This window comes from Cervus canadensis, chromosome X (genome assembly GCF_019320065.1).
Source record: "Cervus canadensis isolate Bull #8, Minnesota chromosome X, ASM1932006v1, whole genome shotgun sequence".
Classification (NCBI taxonomy): Eukaryota; Metazoa; Chordata; class Mammalia; order Artiodactyla; family Cervidae; genus Cervus; species Cervus canadensis.
This window is the reverse complement of record NC_057419.1, coordinates 57772041-57792449: the sequence shown is the minus strand read 5'-3', so window position 1 is coordinate 57792449 and position 20409 is coordinate 57772041. Positions and strand designations below refer to the sequence as shown.

At 40.9% G+C, this 20409-nt stretch overlaps 1 protein-coding gene and 1 long non-coding RNA gene across 4 annotated transcripts in view; one reads left to right on the top strand and one right to left on the bottom strand.

Annotated features, from left to right (window-relative positions):
• Positions 1-1336: 1336 nt before the first annotated feature.
• VSIG4 (V-set and immunoglobulin domain containing 4) overlaps positions 1337-20409 on the bottom strand; it is a 36206-nt gene continuing 17133 nt past the window's right edge. Inside the window, exons 3-7 of one of the 3 annotated variants that reach the window (XM_043459467.1) lie at positions 18070-18132; positions 17268-17345; positions 14670-14774; positions 12423-12444; positions 1337-1886 (exon numbers count right to left, since the gene is read on the bottom strand). In XM_043459467.1, coding sequence (XP_043315402.1) covers positions 1859-1886; positions 12423-12444; positions 14670-14774; positions 17268-17345; positions 18070-18132 — 296 coding nt within the window. In that variant the 3' untranslated portion in view covers positions 1337-1858. Of the gene's footprint in view, positions 1887-3888; positions 7090-11333; positions 12084-12422; positions 12445-14669; positions 14775-17267; positions 17346-18069; positions 18133-20409 lie in introns of those variants that run through there. The other 2 variants (XM_043459466.1, XM_043459465.1) reach the window with 2 other exon arrangements.
• LOC122435348 lies at positions 6019-8939 on the top strand. The gene is made up of 3 exons (XR_006267642.1): positions 6019-6105; positions 7202-7282; positions 8794-8939. It is a non-coding gene; the product is annotated as an uncharacterized LOC122435348 (long non-coding RNA).

Sequence of the window (20409 nt, the reverse complement as noted above, 5' to 3'; positions counted from 1 at the left end):
TGGGTTTTCCCAGTGCACCAGCCCCAAGCACTTGTCTCATGCATCCAACCTGGGCTGGTGATCTGTTTCACCCTTGATAATATACATGTTTCGATGTTGTTCTCTTGAAACATCCCACCCTCGCCTTTTCCCACAGAGTCCAAAAGTCTGTTCTGTACATCAAGGCTCTTTTAAAATGCTGCCTCTTCTGTGAAGTCTCTAGTCCAAGCAGTTGGAATTAATTTTTCTTTCCACACCCTTGACTCCAGAGTTCCTTGTCTTGAAAATGAAAGAGTACTGCACCACCTGTACCTTCTCTGGTTTCTCATGCTTCATTAGATAAGTTTCAAACTCTCAACAGTATATAAGGGCTTCTTCAGTTTGATCTCCTCTTTGCTTCTCTTACACTGCTCTGAGCTAGTATTTCCTTCCCTTACTCTATTCTTGACCACATCAACCTCCTTATCTTCTTGGAATATGCCACATATTTTCCCACCTTAGAGATTTTACATAAGCTGTTTCTTCTGTCTAGAATAGCTTTTCACAATTATTTGCTTGGCTCATTCCTTCTTATTCTTCAGTCTCACTTCAAAAGTTACTTCTTCTGAGAGATTTTCTTGACCTATCCAAGCCTTGTGCATTAGGTTCCATGTGTCCTAACTTTCTGAGATTCCCCATTTCTTGTCATATTTACCTGTAACTATTTGTTCAACAACTATTTTTCACCACACTGACAATGCCAAGAAGGGAGGTGTGTTATGTGTCTTGTTCTCTGTATTCTGAGTGCCTCGCATCATGCTTGATATTAAAAAAAAAGCATAGTTGTTGAGTGAAAGAATATAGTCCAGCCTCATATTAGATAAGGCTCATAGAGAGAGAGGGTTTTACTCAAGATCACATAAAGAATCAGTGGCAGAGAAGACTGTAGTCTACACCTCCTGACTTCAGGTGCAGTGCTCTTTTCCTTATATTCACTCCACTATAATACTTGTTCTTGGTATGAATCTGGATCCTAGGATAGGCTGTAAATTCCTTGAGAGCAGGGACTACATCTTGTACTTTTGCTGTCCAAATGTGATAGCTACTAACTACATGTGGTGATTGAATATTGCCATGAACTGTAAGTTTAAAATGCACACAACATTTTAGAGTGTAGAATACCTCATTAAAACATGTTTTCATTGCTTACTGGTTAAGAAAACATCTTGGATGCACTGGGTTAAATAAAATATACTATCAAAATTGCTTAATCTTTTTTTCAAATTTCTAATGTGGTTATTTAAAAAAAAAGAAAGAAATGTGTGGCTTATGTTATATTTCTATTATATGTATACTACTGCTCTGGTGTGTGTGTGTGTATTGCCCTTGGTACCAACTATAGAGCTTTGCAGCTGATAAGTACTTAACACACGCATGTTGAATAAACTTGAGCTATAGTTGGTATTAATTGCTACCATGTTTCTTGTCACTCTCACTGGGTTTTGGGGAACCTCACAGTGAACCCTCTGCCCTCAAGCTTATGAGTACATGAAGTTCTTCAATCTTGGCCTGAGGGTGTCCTATGCATTGCATCAGCCTTTGGGTTTCCTTTCGGAGGAAGCCCCAGTGCAATCATATACACAATAATCACCAAGGTTGAGGTGGAGTGTGTGGACACTGGCTTCTTGCACAAGAAGTGGCCTCAGCATTGCAACTGTCCCTGGGGCCTTTTCTTGACAGGCTTCCTATAGTGGGTGGGGGTAAATGAGCAGGGAGTTGAACTCAGTGTTGAGAGGGGCTTCTCATTTCTTTTATGGGGGTGATGTAGGCTAAGGAATGTGGGGGTCTTGGGATCCTTCATTTGCTTATGCACTGATGCATTCACTTATTCAACTCACAGTTATAGAGCAACTATTTCGTTCTTGGTCCTGTGAAGAAAGGAGGGGATCAGACATAGTCTCTATTTAGCAGTTCTTGGTCTGGCAAAGAGGCAGGCAAAGCCAGGAACAATTAATTTTGTCAAGAGATGGGTGGTCACAGAAGGCTTTCCAAGGACAGTAATCATCATCATTTTCTCTATCCATCTTTAAAAATATAGGTAAAATCCTTCCTTTCTAAGAAACTTTCTAATCACCACCACCTTCTCACTCCCTGCTCTGGAAGAATCATGGCTTTCTCACTCACTTTTCTGATAGCACTGTGTACCTTCATCAAATCGCTTGTCTCACAAGTAGAAATATTTATTTCCTTGGATGCATGCCTACAACCCTCTCCTCTCTAGCTTGAGAATTCCTTAATATGATGTGGTGGCTGGTGCTAAAACAAGCTGTGCATTATTTTTCAAGGACATATAATTAATGAGTTTCAGAGCTAGATCTATAACCCAGGGGCTATAACACAGCATCTAAGACATAGGAATTCTGACTCAAAACTCAGTGTTTTTTACTTTTTCATTCCAGCACTGAGTGAATAAATGAATGTGCCTCCAGTGTGAGACTACAGCACCTTCTGCCTGCTCCCCTTATCCACCTCTCTTTCCCCATATCTTGGCTCATAAGTACAGTCAAGCCAAAGAACATCCAGAATGAAAGAATTCTGTCTTTTGGTTGGACAACAGACCTAAAGGAAAAGTCCCTTTTGTGTACTGCTGCAAATTTGGCCCTTCCCAGCATGCTTTGTGTTTGTGAGGTAAAAAGAGGCTCTGAGGAGCCCCATGTTATTTGCTGTAATTCAGACCTTTTGCACAGTAGGCATGAGTTGTAGATCTTCCTGACTCTGAACACTCTTTTTTCATGGACCTACTATGAAGCTCAAATTTGCCATCATGCAGAGTACATCATATGAAATTCCAGGCTGGATGAATCAAAACTGGAATCAAGATTGCTGGGAGAAATATCAACAACCTCAGACATGTAGATGATATCACTCTAATGGCAGAAAGTGAAGAGGAGCCAAAGAGCCTCTTGATGAGGGTGAAAGAGGAGAGTGAAAAAGTTGGCTTAAAACTCAACATTCAAAAAAAAAAATAAAAATAGCGCATCCAGTCCTATTACTTCATGGCAAATATAAGGGATAAATGTGGAAGTAGTGACAGATTTTATTTTCTTAGCCTCCAAAATTACTGTGGATGGTGACTACAACCAGGAAATTAAAAGACATTTGCTCCTTGGAAAGAAAGCTATGATAAACCTCAGTTCAGTTCAGTTCAGTTCAGTCACTCAGTCATGTCCGACTCCTTGTGACCCCATGAATCGCAGCATGCCAGGCCTCCCTGTCCATCAACAACTCCCGGAGCTTACTCAAACTCATGCCCATCGAGTTGGTGATGCCATCCAGCCATCTCATCCTCTGTCATCCCCTTCTCCTCCTGCCCCTAATCCCTCCCAGCATCAGGGTCTTTTCCAATGAGTCAACTCTTTGCATGAGGTGGCCAAAGTATTGGAGTTTCAGCTTCAGCATCAGTCCTTCCAATGAACACCCAGGACTGATCTCCTTCAGGATGGACTGGTTGGATCTCCTTGCAGTCCAAGGGACTCTCAAGAGTCTTCTTCAACCTAGACAGCATTAAAAAGCAGAGACAACTCTTTGCCAACAAAGGTCTGTATAGTCAAAGCTATGGTTTTCCCAATAGTCATGTATGGAAGTGAGAGTTGGACCATAAATAATGTTGAGTGCTGAAGAACTGATGCTTTCAAATTGTGGTGCTGGAGAAGACTCTCTAGAGTCCCTTGGGCAGCAAGGAGATCAAACCAGTTAATCATAAAGAAAATCAACCCTGAATATTCATTGGAAAGGCTGATGCTGAAACTGAAGCTCTAATACTTTGACCACCTGATGTGAAGAGTTGACTTACTGGAAAAGACTCTGATGGGAAAGAATGAAGGCATAAGAAGAAGGGGGCAGTAGAGAATGAGATGGTTAGATAGCATCACCGACTCAATGGACATGAATCTGAGCAAACTACAAGAGATAGTGAAGGACCAGAAAGCCTGTCATGCTGCAGTCCATGGGACAGAAAGAGTCAAACATGAGTTAGCAACTCAATAACAACAATTGCTACTTTAATTGAAGATGTTGTTTCCAGAGGGTCCCTGTTAAAAATCTAGGAGAGTACCTTAACTGATAAATGAGAAAAAAAAGAAAAGAAAAGAAAAAGAGTGGGTAGCTGAAATTACTCAATCTCTAGGATATAAGTAGAGAAGAAGGGTCCCTCCCTAGGATGGTGCTCAAGGGACAACCCTGACTCCACCCCAAGTTTTAGTAAGAAACAACAACAACAACAAAAAAGGAACTGAATCTTTCTAGAAGATAGATCTGGGGAAACTAGTCTCAAGGACTAAGCCAATAAATTATTCCAGTAGAAAAAAGTTTTCTACAGAGCAGTGTGAATGTGAGTGAATCCCTATTCAAGCTATCCCCTAGAGCCTCTAGGCCCTGCATATGCAGAGAAGACCATAGTGAGAGAGGGGCAGTGATCGAAGGGGTTATAAAGGAACCAGGGAATGTTTGAGTTGGAGAGGCCACCAAGATCATCTAGTTCAATTTCTGTTGGTTAAATAGGAAACTAAGGGAGGGAACAGAGCTGGCAGATCTGGGAGTAGGACACAAAACTCCTGGCTCCCAGGATGTGTTTTTTTTTTTTTTTCTCTCTCTTGAACCTGAATTTATACTACTGTATGTGGCTTGGATAGATTATTCACTGAGCCTTGAGTACTGCAAAGAGTCCTATTTCTGTTCTGTAGACTAAGGACTGAAACTTGGGCACTGCAATCATTGAGAGTGATCATGCAAATATAGCCTGAAAATACAGCAGGAATTGCCTCTATGACATGCCATCTGCCATGTCATCAGGTTTCATGATGTAGTGTCCTGCATAATGGGAATTCAGTCTTCCTGGCTGTGAATGGGGACTGCCCAAGGATTGCAAACAAGAGGATCTAGGAAATCGTTTACTTTCTTCTCGTAACTGTCATGTTCCTCATGAATCCTGAAGGTCACAGTTGAATTTAAGGGTCTGATATTATCCTTTCCTTCTCAAGGTCAATTGCTTTCTTTGTAATCAACATGAGAGAGTAGAAAAAGCCTAATATTTGGAATCAGAAAGACCTGAGTGCAAATTCTGCCTTCTCAATTATTTCCCAGTTTTGTTTCTTTAGGCAAGCCACTTTACTTCTATGTGTCTCAGTTTCCTCACCTATAAATAGGAATAATGATAATACTATACCAGATGGTTGTTGATTAAATAACACATGTAAAATACATAATAAAAGCATTATGCAAAACATATAATAAATGCTTTGTGGGTGTGAATTTTCTTTTTTCATTCTATCTTAAGTTCCCTAGATGCCAGAATGCAAGCTGTGGGCAGAACTGTGCTAGCAAGGCCAGCTTCAAATGTATGTGATCTGTAAAGTTTCACAGGGCCTCATGCTTAAAAAGACCCCAAACCTAGCTTAATGTTCTGCTGTCACCATCTTGATTTTTCCTAAAGGAGCCCTTCATTTTGTGCCTGTAAATTTACCCTTGTAAATTATGTTTTGTGCCAATGGAGTTAAAATGAATGTTTTAGGAACGGGAAACATTCCAACAGAGTGAGAGAATGTATGAATTCGGAATTGACAGAAATAGATTCAAATTCTATGTATGCCACTAATTTGCTTTTTTATATCAGGCATTTCCTTTTATCCTTCAGAGGATCAGTTTCTCAATTTTGACAATGGACATTTTCATTTGATAATGTCTTAGCTTTTACATTTCAGGACTCCTTCAATAATTCTGAGAAAACCTCTCTGGCCATAGGCAGAACCTAAGGCAGCCAGAGCTCTCTACTCTGACTTTCTGAAGCTTGGGGAATTAGTACCTGGTGGAGTTCAGTGGCGGTAGGCAAGAACATGGCAGTGGGGACTGTTGCTGCAGTAGACCCTTTCACAACGGCACTGTTTTGTCATTTTGCACTCAGATTTCCGTTGGCTAACCTCAGCCTTATCTTCCTCATTTCTGTTTCCTCTTGAAGACACCAAAGGCCCTTCAAAACATAGGACCTCCCTGCTCAAAGCATAAAGCCCAGTTCCCTCTGACTTCTGCAGGATGGCTCATCACCAGGGAACCTATGGCTCCTACAAGATGAAGGCACCAGTTCAGAAACAGGTATAGTATCCACTTGCCCTCTCTGTTTGGGTTCCCAAACTGGGGCAGTGTCCATGGCTACTAAAGGTGGCTTGGATCTACTCATCTCATTCTCTTTGGACACTTCTCATGAACCCTGGATCAAGGGTGGGGGAGAAAAAGGGTCCCATTGGTCCCCTTCTGTCCTGAATCCTATAATGGTAATAACAGACAGTTTAGAAGACAGCCAAATGGAAGTGGAAAGTTCTCTGGAACCAGGAGTCAGGATATTTGAATAGCAGTTCTGGTTTTGCTGTTTACCCATTATGTATCTTTGAACAAGTCCTTTCTCTATTCCAGGACACATATTTTTGACCTCTTCTGCAAAAAAGAGGAGGGGGAGGATTAGATGAATTGTGTCCAGAGACTTTTAGTTTTCATATTTCTTATTTTGAAGGTTGTCAGCCCTCTGTTGAGAAGGGATGTGAAAGTGATGCTGAATAAATATCTCTGGGTGAGGTTGAGCAGCGGGTTTAACTATGCCTGAAAAAAAAAATCCATACTGCTCCCAGTATGAGGAGGCCCAACTGGGTCAGTTGCAGGGCAAGTCTTAACTATTTGGTGTGTTAGACCTCCCAGGGTAGGCAGAGAACAGATGATATTTTATGTAGTGTAACAGACCAACAGAAAAGCTTTCAGTGTCCCTCAATACCACCCCATGTAGATATCCACCTCTTCTTCCTATGGGGTTGGCCAGCCTTTCTCAGCTAAACTTGCTTTCATTATACTCTATGGGAGAGACATGGGCTAGAACATCAAAAGTGGAAATAAAACCAACATAGTTTTAGCTCAACTACTGACCCTTTCCATTAATACTGGGACAAAATGGTCTATAAGGCTCCTAAATTTTATGTACTAAAAAGAATCTTTATATCTCTTCATATCTGTCTTCCTTTTGGATGAAGTCAGAAAGGGTGTTCAGAAGGCTGTGGGCACCTCCAGTTTATCCAGGTCTTCTCACAGAAGCTGGTAGTCAATAAGGATGATAATAGAAGAAATGCATCAGTACAGTTCTCTCTCTCTCGGGCCACCCTGAACTCAAACTCTGTTAATAAGCTTCCTTTGCTGGCTTCTCCAGGGACTGAGCTAAGGTGTCCATGAGCTCCTATATGAAAGGCTCTGGAAAGGTCGCCAGACACTTTTACAACAATTTTGCCAGGTAAGTTTTCTTGTTACCATTTCCAGGGGAGACAACTGAAGCTCAAAGGACAACTGAAACCTAAGGGAAAACTTTCCCAAAGCCATGGTTGGCTAATTGGTGCCCACAGCAGCATTAGAATCAAAGTTTGTCTGATTCTTTCCACTATGGCATATCTGGTGATCATGACTGTTGCTTTGGCTGAAAAAGCCACACTTCTGGGTCACTTGGAATGGATTGGGTAGGTAGAGAGGGAAATGATTGGATAGGTAGAGAGGTAGAGAGTGGAAAATACTGTTTAGAGCTTTAAGTTTGAAGTCACTCTCAGATATCAAATTGGAGGAGCATGTCACCCTTTTGAGTCTTCCTGCTGGGGCTAGTGGTAAAGAACCTGCCTGCCAATGCAGGAGACATGAAATGCGGGTTCAATCCATGGGGTGGGATGATCCTCTGGAGGAGGGCATGGCAACCCACTCCAGTATTCTTGCCTGGAGACAAGAGGACAGAGGAGCCTGGTAGGTTACAGTCCACAGGATTGCAAAGAGTCAGACTCAACTAAAGCAACATAGCATGCATGCACACACATCACTCCCTTACCAACATATATTCAGCTGAAAGAGTTAAGGTTTATTTTTTTAAACAAAAATGCACTCTGCTGTTTTATTGACAAAGAAGTCCCTCTGCCTTGTCTTATCTGGGATAAGACCCTCTCATCTCATTGGGCAGTTTTATATTCCTTGGAATGTTTGCAATTTTCATGCCAGTATTTAATATAAGCGAGTTATTTTCTCATAGATCAACTACCACACCTGGGAAGGGGAAGAATTTGACACAGACAACCCAGAACTTTTAGCAATAGGATTTGGGCATTGCTAAGGGAATTCTCTCAGAAGTTCCAGGCATGCATGATCATGCTCCTGGTAGCTTCTTTATTTTTCTGATGACTGTATTGAATGATCCCAGTACCTGACTGCCAAGTCCACTGCCAACAATACTTATACCCATTTTGTGGATGTGGAAAACTAGAGTTCAGAGAGATGAAAAGATTTACCCAAGATTTCTCAACTACCTAATGGAAAAGCCAGAATTCATGCCCACACTTAGCCTAAAAGCCTTTGTTCATAGCCATAACACTGTGAGAACATAACGCACTGAGTAGCACATGTAGCACACGTAGCATAGAACACTGTGCAAACTGTGAGAACACTGTGAGAACCATAGGAAGGTGGGACATGGACATTAACTCTGGGACCTGGTCCTGTCCTGCACAGAGAACCTCACTGTAGCTCAGGACCCCTAGAAATGCCATAGCTGTAGGACTCAGGCCTGAGAACCTCCCAACTGGGCACTGGGACTTCACCTGCAGTATCAACTGGGCCTTCCACATATACCATAAAGATCCTTCTTCTGGTTAAAAGCCTTATTGCCTATTTCATTCACTTCCTTGTTCTGGTGATTCACCTAGTCCCTACAGCCTCTGCAGTTTCCCTGGTGCTCAGGGTGTGACTCCTTTCTCTCTCTTTCCCTCCAAGGTCACATCTTCCAGGAAGATCTTGTCTCTCCACCGAAGACCCTGGCCCAACCTCCTGCAGTGCCATGCTCCGTGTATTTGACAAGCTGAGTTGGACACTCCATGTAGTAGTGTCAGTTTGTCAAATACCCCAAGTGTGGCATATGCCTAGCAACTCCAGGCTGGGACACTTGAGATACAACAGAAGAGAGACAGTTGGATACAAGAACACTCAGCAAATACCAACTAAGTTCTCAGAAGTTATTTTCGGTGACTTTGAGGGAAATAAACCATTATATGTGAAGGTGTGGGAGAAAAATGAAGCAGCTCTGCTACACACGGTGGGAGCCCTAGGGGGACACAATAGTCTTGAAAAGGCATTTGGGCATGTTCAAGGGATGTAAGTGTTCTTTGATTCATACTTTCTTCCTTCACATTCCCCTTCCTGAGCCACCTAGCAAGGACATCAGGACTTAGGCACCCAGTTTCTTGACACTTAATCTTGACTTCTAAACACGCTTTGACCTTACTTATCTCTCTCCTTTTCCTTATGGTCTTTCTCCTACTGGGAACACCTTCTTTATTTCTCTCTTCTCTTCCAATTCTTTCCCATACTTCCTGGTCCAGCCAAAGTCCTTACCTCCAAAGACTTTTGAAAGTTAACTTATATTCTTTCCTGCTTTGTTCTTCAACACACTCCTTGCCTGGTTGCTTGTATGTACCCATTTATCTCTTACTGCCCAATGGTACCTTTTGAACTGTTAGTGAACTTCTAAGGGAGGTAATTTTTAATCCCCCACTAGATTGTGAACTCCTAGAGAACAATACTTTTTGTGTGATTGCTCTCTCCCCATTCCATCCCTACTCCAACCTCAGCACAGTACTTTAGTTACAGAAAATACTTAATAAGTGCTTATTGATTAAAATGCTTTCCACTAGTCCCTTAGCTTTGGGCCTTTGGGTCAAATGCTACCCAGGAATTTTGTGAAAAAGCAATTAAATTTTGGTAACCACAATGCTAAAGGGTGTGTGAGGTAATTGCCAACATGGAGGGTTTTATCCCTGAGAAACAGGGTCAAGAGTCAGAGGAGGAGGGCAAAAAAGTAGACTCAGAGAGCAAGTAAGTTTTGGAATCACTTGGTAGCAAAAAGGTATATAGATACTTCATTGCAGGATTTTTCAGAAACTTTAGTATTGAAATATTGCTTTGTAAATCTCCAAGAGAGAGCGATAGAGTAAAACATTTCCCATACCTATCTGATTATGGAAATTTTTTTCTGTGGGCCATTTCCTGGATCTTGTATTTCATGGAATAAAATCTGAGAAACTACCTTAGAGGAACTTTATATTTTTCCTCTCTTCTGGAGATCTTGTCTTTTTCCCAACCAGTTACTTGCCTAAGACAGGTCCAATGTTATCACATCATTTTTGTTTAGTCTATACTGTATATATGGACTAGGTCTATACTTAGGACTTTCTTACTGACTTATTTTGTATGTAAAATATTATCAGGTTTTGGACAGAGATGATCTCTGGAAGTTTCCTGCTGTAATATAGATATGATCCTAGGTCTGTAATTTTATCTTTTGTGTGACATTTATCTTTTGTAATATCCATGTTAACTGGCATCATTAAAATAATTTAGATGTTTGCTTTCTTTTTTTTCTACTCTGGAACAATTTATGTAGCGACAACAAAAGGCATACAGGCCCTGGGGATGGAACTACTCCTTGATTCATTACTTTTATTACTGTAAAACAAAGGGCTCCTTGTTCACTTTTGTGTATAATTCTGACTTTTGTAATCAGTGTATGGGAGGCAGCTGTTGGTTAAATCTGAAATGACCTTGGAGTTACATTGTAATGAAAAGTGGTGCATGTCAGCTTCCATAGAGGGTGAAGAAGTTGATTTGACATGAATTACCTGAGGAAAAGTTGAACTTGCCCAGAACAGGTCTTCACTGAGGAGAATGATTTTAAAAGTACATTGCATGTGCACATATTCAGAAAGATAAACGCACACACACACACACACACACACACACACGCTCACACTCCTAGTATCTATTCCTGCTTGAGAAGAAAGACTTCCATGCTGTGACTTTCACCCCACATTGTAAGAAGGTGTCAGGAGATAAAGATGACCTATGAAAAGTATAACTTTCCCAAAGATTTCAGGAATCTAGAAAGTAAAAATCCCTGAGGGTGATGCATCCATGCTTTGGAAAGAAGGTGAGCTCTTTATCTTTGCACCCACAGACCCTGAGACAGAATAAAGACTCCTTTTTTTATGATTTCCAATTAACCTGGGAAGAGTCACCCAGGTGGAGCTGGCAGGATGATTAAGAGGAGAATAGAAGACAATTGAGTACTCTTTTACCAAAGATTTATTGTGTTTCAGTGAGCTCACTGCTGAAGTGATGTAAGGATAGCGTGGGTGTGAGGGAAGAAAAACCAAAAAAGCAAAGGTTCTATCCATACTCCCAGGGCCTCAACCATCTCAACTAGTCTCACTTTAATAACTCTTGGTAGGTACTTGAGAGAGGGCCAATATGACCAATGATGTTATTATGCTTAGATATTTACTGAGCATCAAAAGAATACCAGAACACTAGGCACACAGTACAGGAGCAGAACTGAACCCTGGTCTGTTCCACGATAATCTTGATTCAAAGCTCTCTGGCACTAGAGAAAGGGAAGTGACCCTGAACCCAACTCATCCTTTGAGCTGGCAGAGCTGAGCCTCCCTCTGGTCGTTCAGTGGTAAGAGGCCAAAGTTGAGGGGCATCTGGAGACATGGTGACCAAGTCCTAGTGCTATGGATACTTTCTTCTTGTGTTTGGAGAAAAGCAAGGGAAGCTGTAGGTAGCAATACTAGAAGGGTCTAGGGCATGACCCAGCAGCAGGCTTGCTTGAGGTACATATGGCAATTTCTTAGGCAAAACCAGTTACTCTTAGCAACCCCATTGTTGGCAAAGAAGACATGTTGGACTAACCAGGAAGGAACAGCAGGGAAAGGGGCCGTGTAGAATGTCTGGGCTGAATATCAATAGACACCAGCCCAGTAGGACATTTTTAGCAGACAATCTTGCCCTTGGTGGCTAGAAGCTCATAGTCCAGGGGATCTGTATGCAGCAGACAAGCATAGTCACTGTTGATCTGGGTGATGATCTGGTACTCCTGGCCCAGGCAAGGCTCATCAGAGTAGTCATTGCCCAGAGTCTGGGAAGCTGGTTCTTCATTGGAACAGCCACTTGCGAAGAGGGCCACCCTCATTGTTTCACCAGAGCCACTGGCCTTCCTGGCACGAAACCTGTGGTCCAAGAGCCCACCACCCATGAGAAGAAACTTGAATCTGGTACCTTGGTTTCCCGCATTTCTGCCCCAGTTATTGACAACTGACCATCAGGCACCTGCCACCCAAGGATTCTAGGAACAGAAGGCTAGTGGACTTGGATTATTTTGTATGTTCACTGGGTCAGGACAGTACCACAGGAGGTGCTTTTGAGAGGGAAGAAAGTTGTTCCCTGACCTTGAAGGCCTCTGGGCTTAATGTTTGGTCTGTACCAAACCCCCTTGCCTCTATGCCAATAACCAACAAACTTGAGAACAAGGAACAGGCCAAAAGATAGAAGATGAGAAGCTATCTTACCTGGCCACTTCATAGACATGATCTAGAAAAAAAAAAAAAAAAGAAGAATCAAGTCAGAAGTCTCCACAGGGCATGGGTAAGGGCCAAACACGAGTCCTTGTGAAAAGAAAAGGGAAGAGGAGACAGAAAGGGGGATCTCAATATGTCTCAGCCTTCCAACAAATAGGAGCTGTTAAGAAGGTGGGTTGAAATACAGATTTACCTGTTTTCCAACAGATGCAGATTTATTCGGGAAAGGAAGAGGAAGCACACTTGATCACTGTCATCTTTGGCACAATCTGGACATTTGGCTAGAGCTTGGTGAGATGGGGGGAGGGACACTGGAACTGGATCCACTCTCCACCCAGGAGTCTTGTCAAATATCCTTTAGGGAGTCCTTATGAAAAACTTGGCAGCCATTCAGAGCCCAGACAAAAGGGCCTGAATTATCAGTCTGATGCCCAGACTATAGCTTCAGTCATTCTCAAGTGCACTTATTCCCATCCTGCATCCAGGAAAGATCTTGGAATAAGTCACCATTGCCCCCTAGTGTCTGTGGAGGAGAAGTATCTACATTCCATGCAGGCTTAAAAACTCTGTAATCTGGTACAAAGATGGATGTCTCAGTACCGCCCTCTAGGTGCTTGTAATCTTTCAGAGATGCAACTGGGAATGTATACATTAAACCACAATAAAGCAAAAACAGAATGCTGCAGGTCTTTTGTTTTGTGATAAAGCCTTACATTTCCATGTCTTACCTCCCTGATTGGCCCGGCAGCTTTCATACTGTAGGATCTTTTTCATTTTTATATGCCTAGTGCATGGTACATAGTAGGTACTCAGAAGCTACATGTTAAATTGAGATGATGCCCTGAGGCTCTCTCCCTTCTAGAGAGATAGAATACAGGAATTCTGGAAAGGCAATCCAGGAAGGAAAAAGTATAAAGACATGAGGTGTGTCACCTATTTGCCTGTTTGACTCCAGTGACTGGGAATGAAATTAGGTCTAAGAGAATGGTGGGGGTTGACAAGATAGGCCAGAGCCACATTACAGAGGCCTTCAATGGGGTGCTACATTTTGACCTCTGTCCTCTGAGTCATGGTGAACCCTGGACTGTTTTTGAAAGGGAAATAATCTAATATGGTTACAGTTTATACTCAGTCTCATTGAGGCTATGATGAATGTTTTCCTTTTAGTACTCCTAGGATTTGTGGCAACTTAAGATATCTCCACTTCCAAGTTTAGCCTCACGGATCATAGCCATGGTAATTGGCCAAGACAAGAGTTTTTACTTCAAACCCAGGAGAAGGAAAAACTCAAGGCTTCCTCCTCTTTTTGGGTTGGAGAGACCTCTGGTAGAAATCAGACTATTAAGGAGTAGGAGATACTTCAAAGGAAGAGACACACAAATGCTAGTTAAAATGACTAGTGCAAAAGGAATTGAGGTGTAGTTAGGCTTTACTTAAAAATGAACATTAAGATTCTCTTTTTCCTCTGTTGGCAAACAGATGTTAAATGACCCTGACAACTACACTGTAATCATATCACTGCCTGGCTTAAAATTTTAAGTGATTTTTAATGCAAGGCTTAGAGAAGAAATTCAAAATTCCTTAACCTGTCATTCAAGACTTTCTAGAGTCAGAAATGAATTTATCATTTCCTTTGTATTTGTCTATTGCTTGGCTACATGAAGTTTCTCTATTAATGACTCCAGTCACATTTATCTTTTACAATTTCACCCCTTTATTCATGTAATTTCATGTATTTGTAGAATATTGTCCCCTTTCAATGGCTTTCATCCCCCAAGTCATGATCTAAGTCCGCCTCCTTCTGAAAGCCCTTGATAATTATTCTACCCCTAACTCATTCTCCTATCCTTTGGATCCCTTTAGCATTGATTATCTTCTCCAAACTTTAACTTCATAGCCTTTATAGCTATGTATTGTTATTTATAAACTCCATGACTCTACCTTGATTCCATTAATTAAACTGTAAATAACTTGAGGCAAGTAATTGTGACTTCTTCTCCTCATTAAAAATCCACTATGTAGATGCTGTGCCAGGTTGAGTAAAAAGATTTGTGAATTAACTTTCATATGTTGTACTCTTATTGCATGTCTGTCTCCATGGATTCCCTATCCTCACTTTCAGGATAGGCTGGGGACCCTTTGAAATGCCTAACATAGTGCTTGATACAGAGTTTATGCTCAACTGTACTGCTGAATGAAAGAATAAGCAAAAGCCACCCATTCATATTCATCACTCACCCTGTTGGGATGTCTTCCGGCAGACCATGATATAAGTCATGGTGATGAACACTATACAGCACAAGGAGATGATGAGAATTATGGCAAAGATAGACAGGCCTTTTCCTAGGGGGCAAAACAAGACCAAATGGTATCTGGTTGAAAACAGTCCAGAAACAGAGACTCCAAGGATCAGTCCAGACTAGCTCACAGTTCTTTCTTTTCCATCTTCTCCTAACTTTCTTAGCTAGCCAGAGAGACAAACAAAACCTTGGATCCATGAGAAAGACTTGAGAAAAGCTAGAGACTCCACGTATGTGCAAGTTATTTCAGATCCACTCATTGTTGGCTGATTGGCCTGGGCATTTGAACCAGTACTCCATGCTTTCCATGGGGCCAAGAGGTTTTTCACATTTTCTTAGGAGAAAGTGTTTCCCAGATTCACAAAAACACTACCTTATTGAGATTATGATCAATTACTTCTAGTCACAATGCTTCTTTTATTCAAACACTCTGCCCTAGTATTCAGATTTCTTAATCCTCAAAACATATTTTCACTGAGTCTCCTGGGTTACCTATCTAAATCATGCCTACAAGTTGGAGGAAACCCCTGGACTAGGCTTTTGGTCCTGGATCTGTTATTTATTTGCTGTATGACTGTGGTAGGCAAAACAAGGGTCCTCCAAAGACGTTCATATTCATATCCCCAGTATATTAGTTTACATTGTAGGGAAGAATTAAGGTTATAGATATATTTAGGGTTGTTAACTCATTGACTTTGAAGTGAGGAGATTATCTTGAAATATCTGGGTGGGCTCAATGGAATCTCAAGGGTCTTCCAAAAGTGGTAGAAGGAAAAAGAAGAGGAAATGATAGTGAGATATTTGAAAGTGCTACATTGCTAGTTTTGAAAATGGTGGAAGGTAACCAGAAACCAAGGAAAGAAGGTAGCCTCTAGGAACTGAAAGGAGGACAAAGAAACTGATTATCCCCAGTCTCCAAAAAGCCCAATTATACCTTAATTTTATCCCAGTGTGTCAGACTTCTGATGTCCAGAAGTATAGGATAATACATTTGCGTTATTTTAAGGTGCTAAGTATGGGGTACTTTTTCAGCAGTCCTAGAAGGCTAAATACATAAAAGTCATAGAAGAATAAATACAGTGACTTTAATCGGATTTTTGACTAATACCTTAGTTTCCCCATAAGTTCAATGAAAAGATTGGATGATGTCTAATGCACTTGTAGCTATAATATTCTGAATCTAGGGAGTGAGGTCAGGGGATATGGATGGAGAGGGAAAGGAATCCAAGTATCCTTAGGATTTACTGCTGCAACTGACTTTGTTTTCTTTAGATCCCAAAATATTATATCTTAGAAATCTGGTATTTGTGGTCCTTAGAGCTCTGATTGGAGTTGAGAGAACCCAAGCTATGAAATGATACAGATCAAGGGAAGGTTCCTCATGGGAGAGAGTCAAGTTTTAAAATAATTAATAGAGGATGTAGGACATAAACCCCAAATATTAGAGTATCCATTCCTCCAAAAGTTATTTTCTCATGTTCTCAAATCAACTGCCTTAAGAAGTATCTTCTAGACCCCCTTCTTCTATGGATATTGCCAAAAGAGACATGGAACTATGGAAGTCTTCAAGCCAAAAGTGACACCACAAAAATGGAACACAAAACAAGTTTAAGCTGTGACCTGAGACAACCAAGAAACTCTGCAACCAGGAGGGCAGAAGTACAGAGGCATTAAGTCCACCATCAATGACACACAACCAGAGGATAAGACCAGGAGTGATAGTAATCAAACTATTATGGGTAAAAAAAAAAAAAAACTATTATGTACCTATCAATCAAAACAGATACCTACTCTAGACCGGGAGTCTTAGAGGTATCCAGGCATCAATACTTTTGTTGCAGGACCATGGGGGTGGTCTAGAGAGTTCTGAGGGATGGGCCAAGGCAGTCAAGGTGATAATGGGAAACAGTGGTTAAAGGAAACATCTAGCATCAACTAGTATTGTTGATGAAATAAAATGATATAAAATACAAGTATTTCATTGTTTTAATAATCAATGTAGTCATACCACTGCATACTAGCTATTAGCTCCAGGTGAAAACCCAAAGAACTTATCTTTGGGGTTTGCATCTCTGAGACTTTGACTTAGCAATCCTTGAAACTTTGAAGGAATCAGAAATCAGCTACAAGCTGCTTGGTGACCTCTGAAGAATAACTCAAGTAGTGAAGCCTTGCCACTACCCTTACCTGGTCCAATGCCCGCTTCCCTAGGAGAGCTGGCTGAAGCCATAGTCCCATTCAAATTTTACATAGAATGTTTAGGAAGTATATTATTATGCCAACAGAGAACTAAGAACACATCTATCACTACCCTTAAACCTATTCTGACTTTGACCATCCCTGTATCTGTATCTTTCCCTCTCCATTCTCCATTTTATCCACCTCATCTGTCTCTAGGACCTTTGATCATAGCCTGGCATATAGGAGGTAACAGTTTGTGGAGTAGAATGACATAGAATAGTGTGTATAGTGGAAGGTTTTTGTTTCAAAGTTAAGAGCCAAAAAGGAATAATAGAAGTGTTAACATTTCCCTTACCTGGTTCAGCACTTGTCTTTCCAATATAACCATCCACTTCAGTTATTCTGCCCCAGGATGTATTCACTGTGGATGTTGCTATAACAACAGGATTATTAGGGTCAGAGACCTCTCTTCCAGATAGCAAATTTTAAGATGGAGGGTGGCTACAAAGATTGCAGTTCTTCCTTGGGTATCTGTGCTAAGATTTCCAGAATTCCTGGCCATGTCATTGACCACTATTATTGGGTTGGCCAAAAAGTTCATTTGGGTTTTTCCATAATACCTTAGAGAAAAACTTGATTGAACTTTTTGGCCAATTAAATACAATAATGTGATAGCTTACTTTTTTTTTTTTTTTTTTTTACTGCTGGTGGGAAGAAGGGCCATAGAGGAGAGAAAATATACCTAAAGTCCCATAGCAATTCAGACTAGGAGCAGAGCAGAAGTCAGTTTTCTTTTTCCACTTTTCCTATAGGGTTATTCTTTTTGCCTCAGACATTTTTACAAAGATATATATATATATATAATTTATTTTAAAATAATAATAATTTATTAATTATTATTTATTATATTTATATAAATATAAATTTATTATATATAAATAGTTATTATATATTTATATATATTTACATATATATATGTATGATTCACTTCTTCATGACCCTTAAGTCTTTTTATTTCCATGTCTTTATTACTATGTTCCTTATGAAGAACCCAATGACCTCTTATTACCTGTCTAATGGCATTGAGCCTCCTCCCTTGGCTTCCATGACACCATTTCAGACCTTCCCTGTTCCCACAGAACCCCAGTAAAACTCACCTTCCAAGGGGGTTTGCGTGGTTGGAAGTGACTTAGTCTTGGTATCAGGTGGCTTTGAGGAATCTGCAAGGAAAAGGGAGTCCATTCAAGGGTCCTGGCACCCCTGAGTGAACAGTTGAATGCTTTAGGAAAAAAATGGGAAATAAGTAATGGCCAGTCAGATACTTAATTAATCTGGATGGGGAAAATATTTTTGTTTTAACTAACTTCCAGTTGAAATTTAGCTACATATTCTCTTGAGAGGGTCTTAGAAGTATTGCAAAGAAGATGGCTGTGGTGAGTTAGTAAAGATAACAGAATAATAACCTTCAAATACTTACTTCACAAAAGCAGTGAAATGACTGACAAAATTTTTCATAACTTTTTTTTCTTTAAGATTTTGGGAAAATAGCCAAAAATTTGAATCAACCCAGGTAGCATTTATGGAAGAAAAACACTCCAGTCTTGTTAAGTACAGCAAGTATTGTTGCATTTTAATTTATCCCAGCTCTATTACCCTGTCCCAGGCCAGTAGTAGCCTTGAAAATAAGCCTTGTTCAAGATACTAGACTGAACAAAACAGATTTAATTCCCCCCAAAATTGTCATTATTTGACTTCTGTGACAATTCCCTGAAAGGCCTGATTCAAAAAGCTTGTCTTTATTGGTCATCCAGTGCTAAAACTCTTTCCAGGGAAAGGGTGTATTTGTCAGACAGATGCCTGGAGCATTAGACAACAACTGAGGTAAACAAGAGACTTGCCAAAAAGCTTAAAAGAAAAAAAAATGTAATTAAATGTTCAGAGACTTTGAAAATCTCTCACACATTCCTGGAATCTGGAAAGCCAAGACATGCATAGGGTTGTGTGCATGCTCAGGAAAGACATGAGAATGTCATATGTTCTTATCTCTGACTAGCCTTGAGGCTCTGCATTAGCAGGAAATGAAGGCTACAGCACAGTTATAAACTTACTGGGTAAGCATTGAAAACAGTTAAACAGGCAACAGAACCCTTGGAGTTTTAATGATTTCAAGTATTTAAAGAAATATCTGTCCAATCAATAGTTGACCACTAAATTGATCAGAGGCTTCAGTGGTAATCCATGACAAAGAATACAAGAGACTACATAGAATTAGCTCAGACAGTCATTGAACAAACAAATAGCAATTAGTACAGAAAGCAGTGACAAAAGCAAGCCCTGGAGAGAGAGAGAGAGACTCAGAATTCTAGATTTGTCACATTATATTTTCAACAAATATGAGACATGCAAAGAAACTAGAAAGTATGGAGCTTCTGGTTCAAGATGACAGAGTACAGCACCATCTCCTTCTGCAACAGAACCAAAATCAAAACTAGCTGTTGAACAATCATCGACAGTAGGGTGCTGGAACCTACCAAAAAAAGACCCCACATCCAAAGACAAAGAAGCCATAGCAAGATGGGAGGAGGGAAACAATCACAATAAAATCAAATCCCTTACCCACCGGGTGGGTGACCCACAATCTGGAGAAAAATCATACCAAAGAAGTTTTCCCACTGTTCTGAAGGCTCTGAACCCCAAATCAGGCTCCCCAGCCTGGGGACCCAACAAACAGATTGGGAATACCCAGGGAATCTGACCTTGAAGGCCAGTAGTATTTGATTATAAGACTTCCACAGGACTGGGAGAAACAGAGACTCCAGTCTTAGAGGGCACAAACAAAAGCTTATGTGCACTAAGACTCAGAGGAAGGGAGCAGTGAGCCCACAGGAGACTGAATCAAAACTACTTGCTAGTGTTGGAGGGTCTCCTGTGGAGGTGTTGGTCTGCAGGAGATCACACAGGGATGGGGTCACTGGCAACATCAGTCTGGGAAGGCCCCCCTTGGTGTAAATTCTCTTGGGTTGCCATTAACCAGACCACAGAGCCTGTAGACACAAGGGCTGGGTCACCTCTGGCCAAAAAACTACCAGGAAGGGAATGCAACCCCACCCATCAGCAGATAATTGGATTAAAGCTTCACTGAGCAAGGCTTTGCCCACCAGAGCAGGACCCAGTTTTTCCCACCACCAGTCCCTCCCATCAGGAGGCTTACACAAGCCTCTTAGACTGCTCCATCAGAAGGCAAACAGAGAAGAGAGAAGAGGCACAGTCTGATGGTGACCAAATTATGGGAAGTTAATCATCATGAAAAAATAGAAAGTTATGTCCCAGATGAAAGGATAAGACAAAATCCGAGAAAAACAGCTAAATGAAGTGGAGATAGGCAAACTTCCAGGAAAAGAATTCAGAGTAATGATAGTGAAGACGATTCAGGATCTCAGAAAAATAACAGAGGCAAAGATTGAGAAGATGCAAGAAATGTTTACCAAAGACCTACA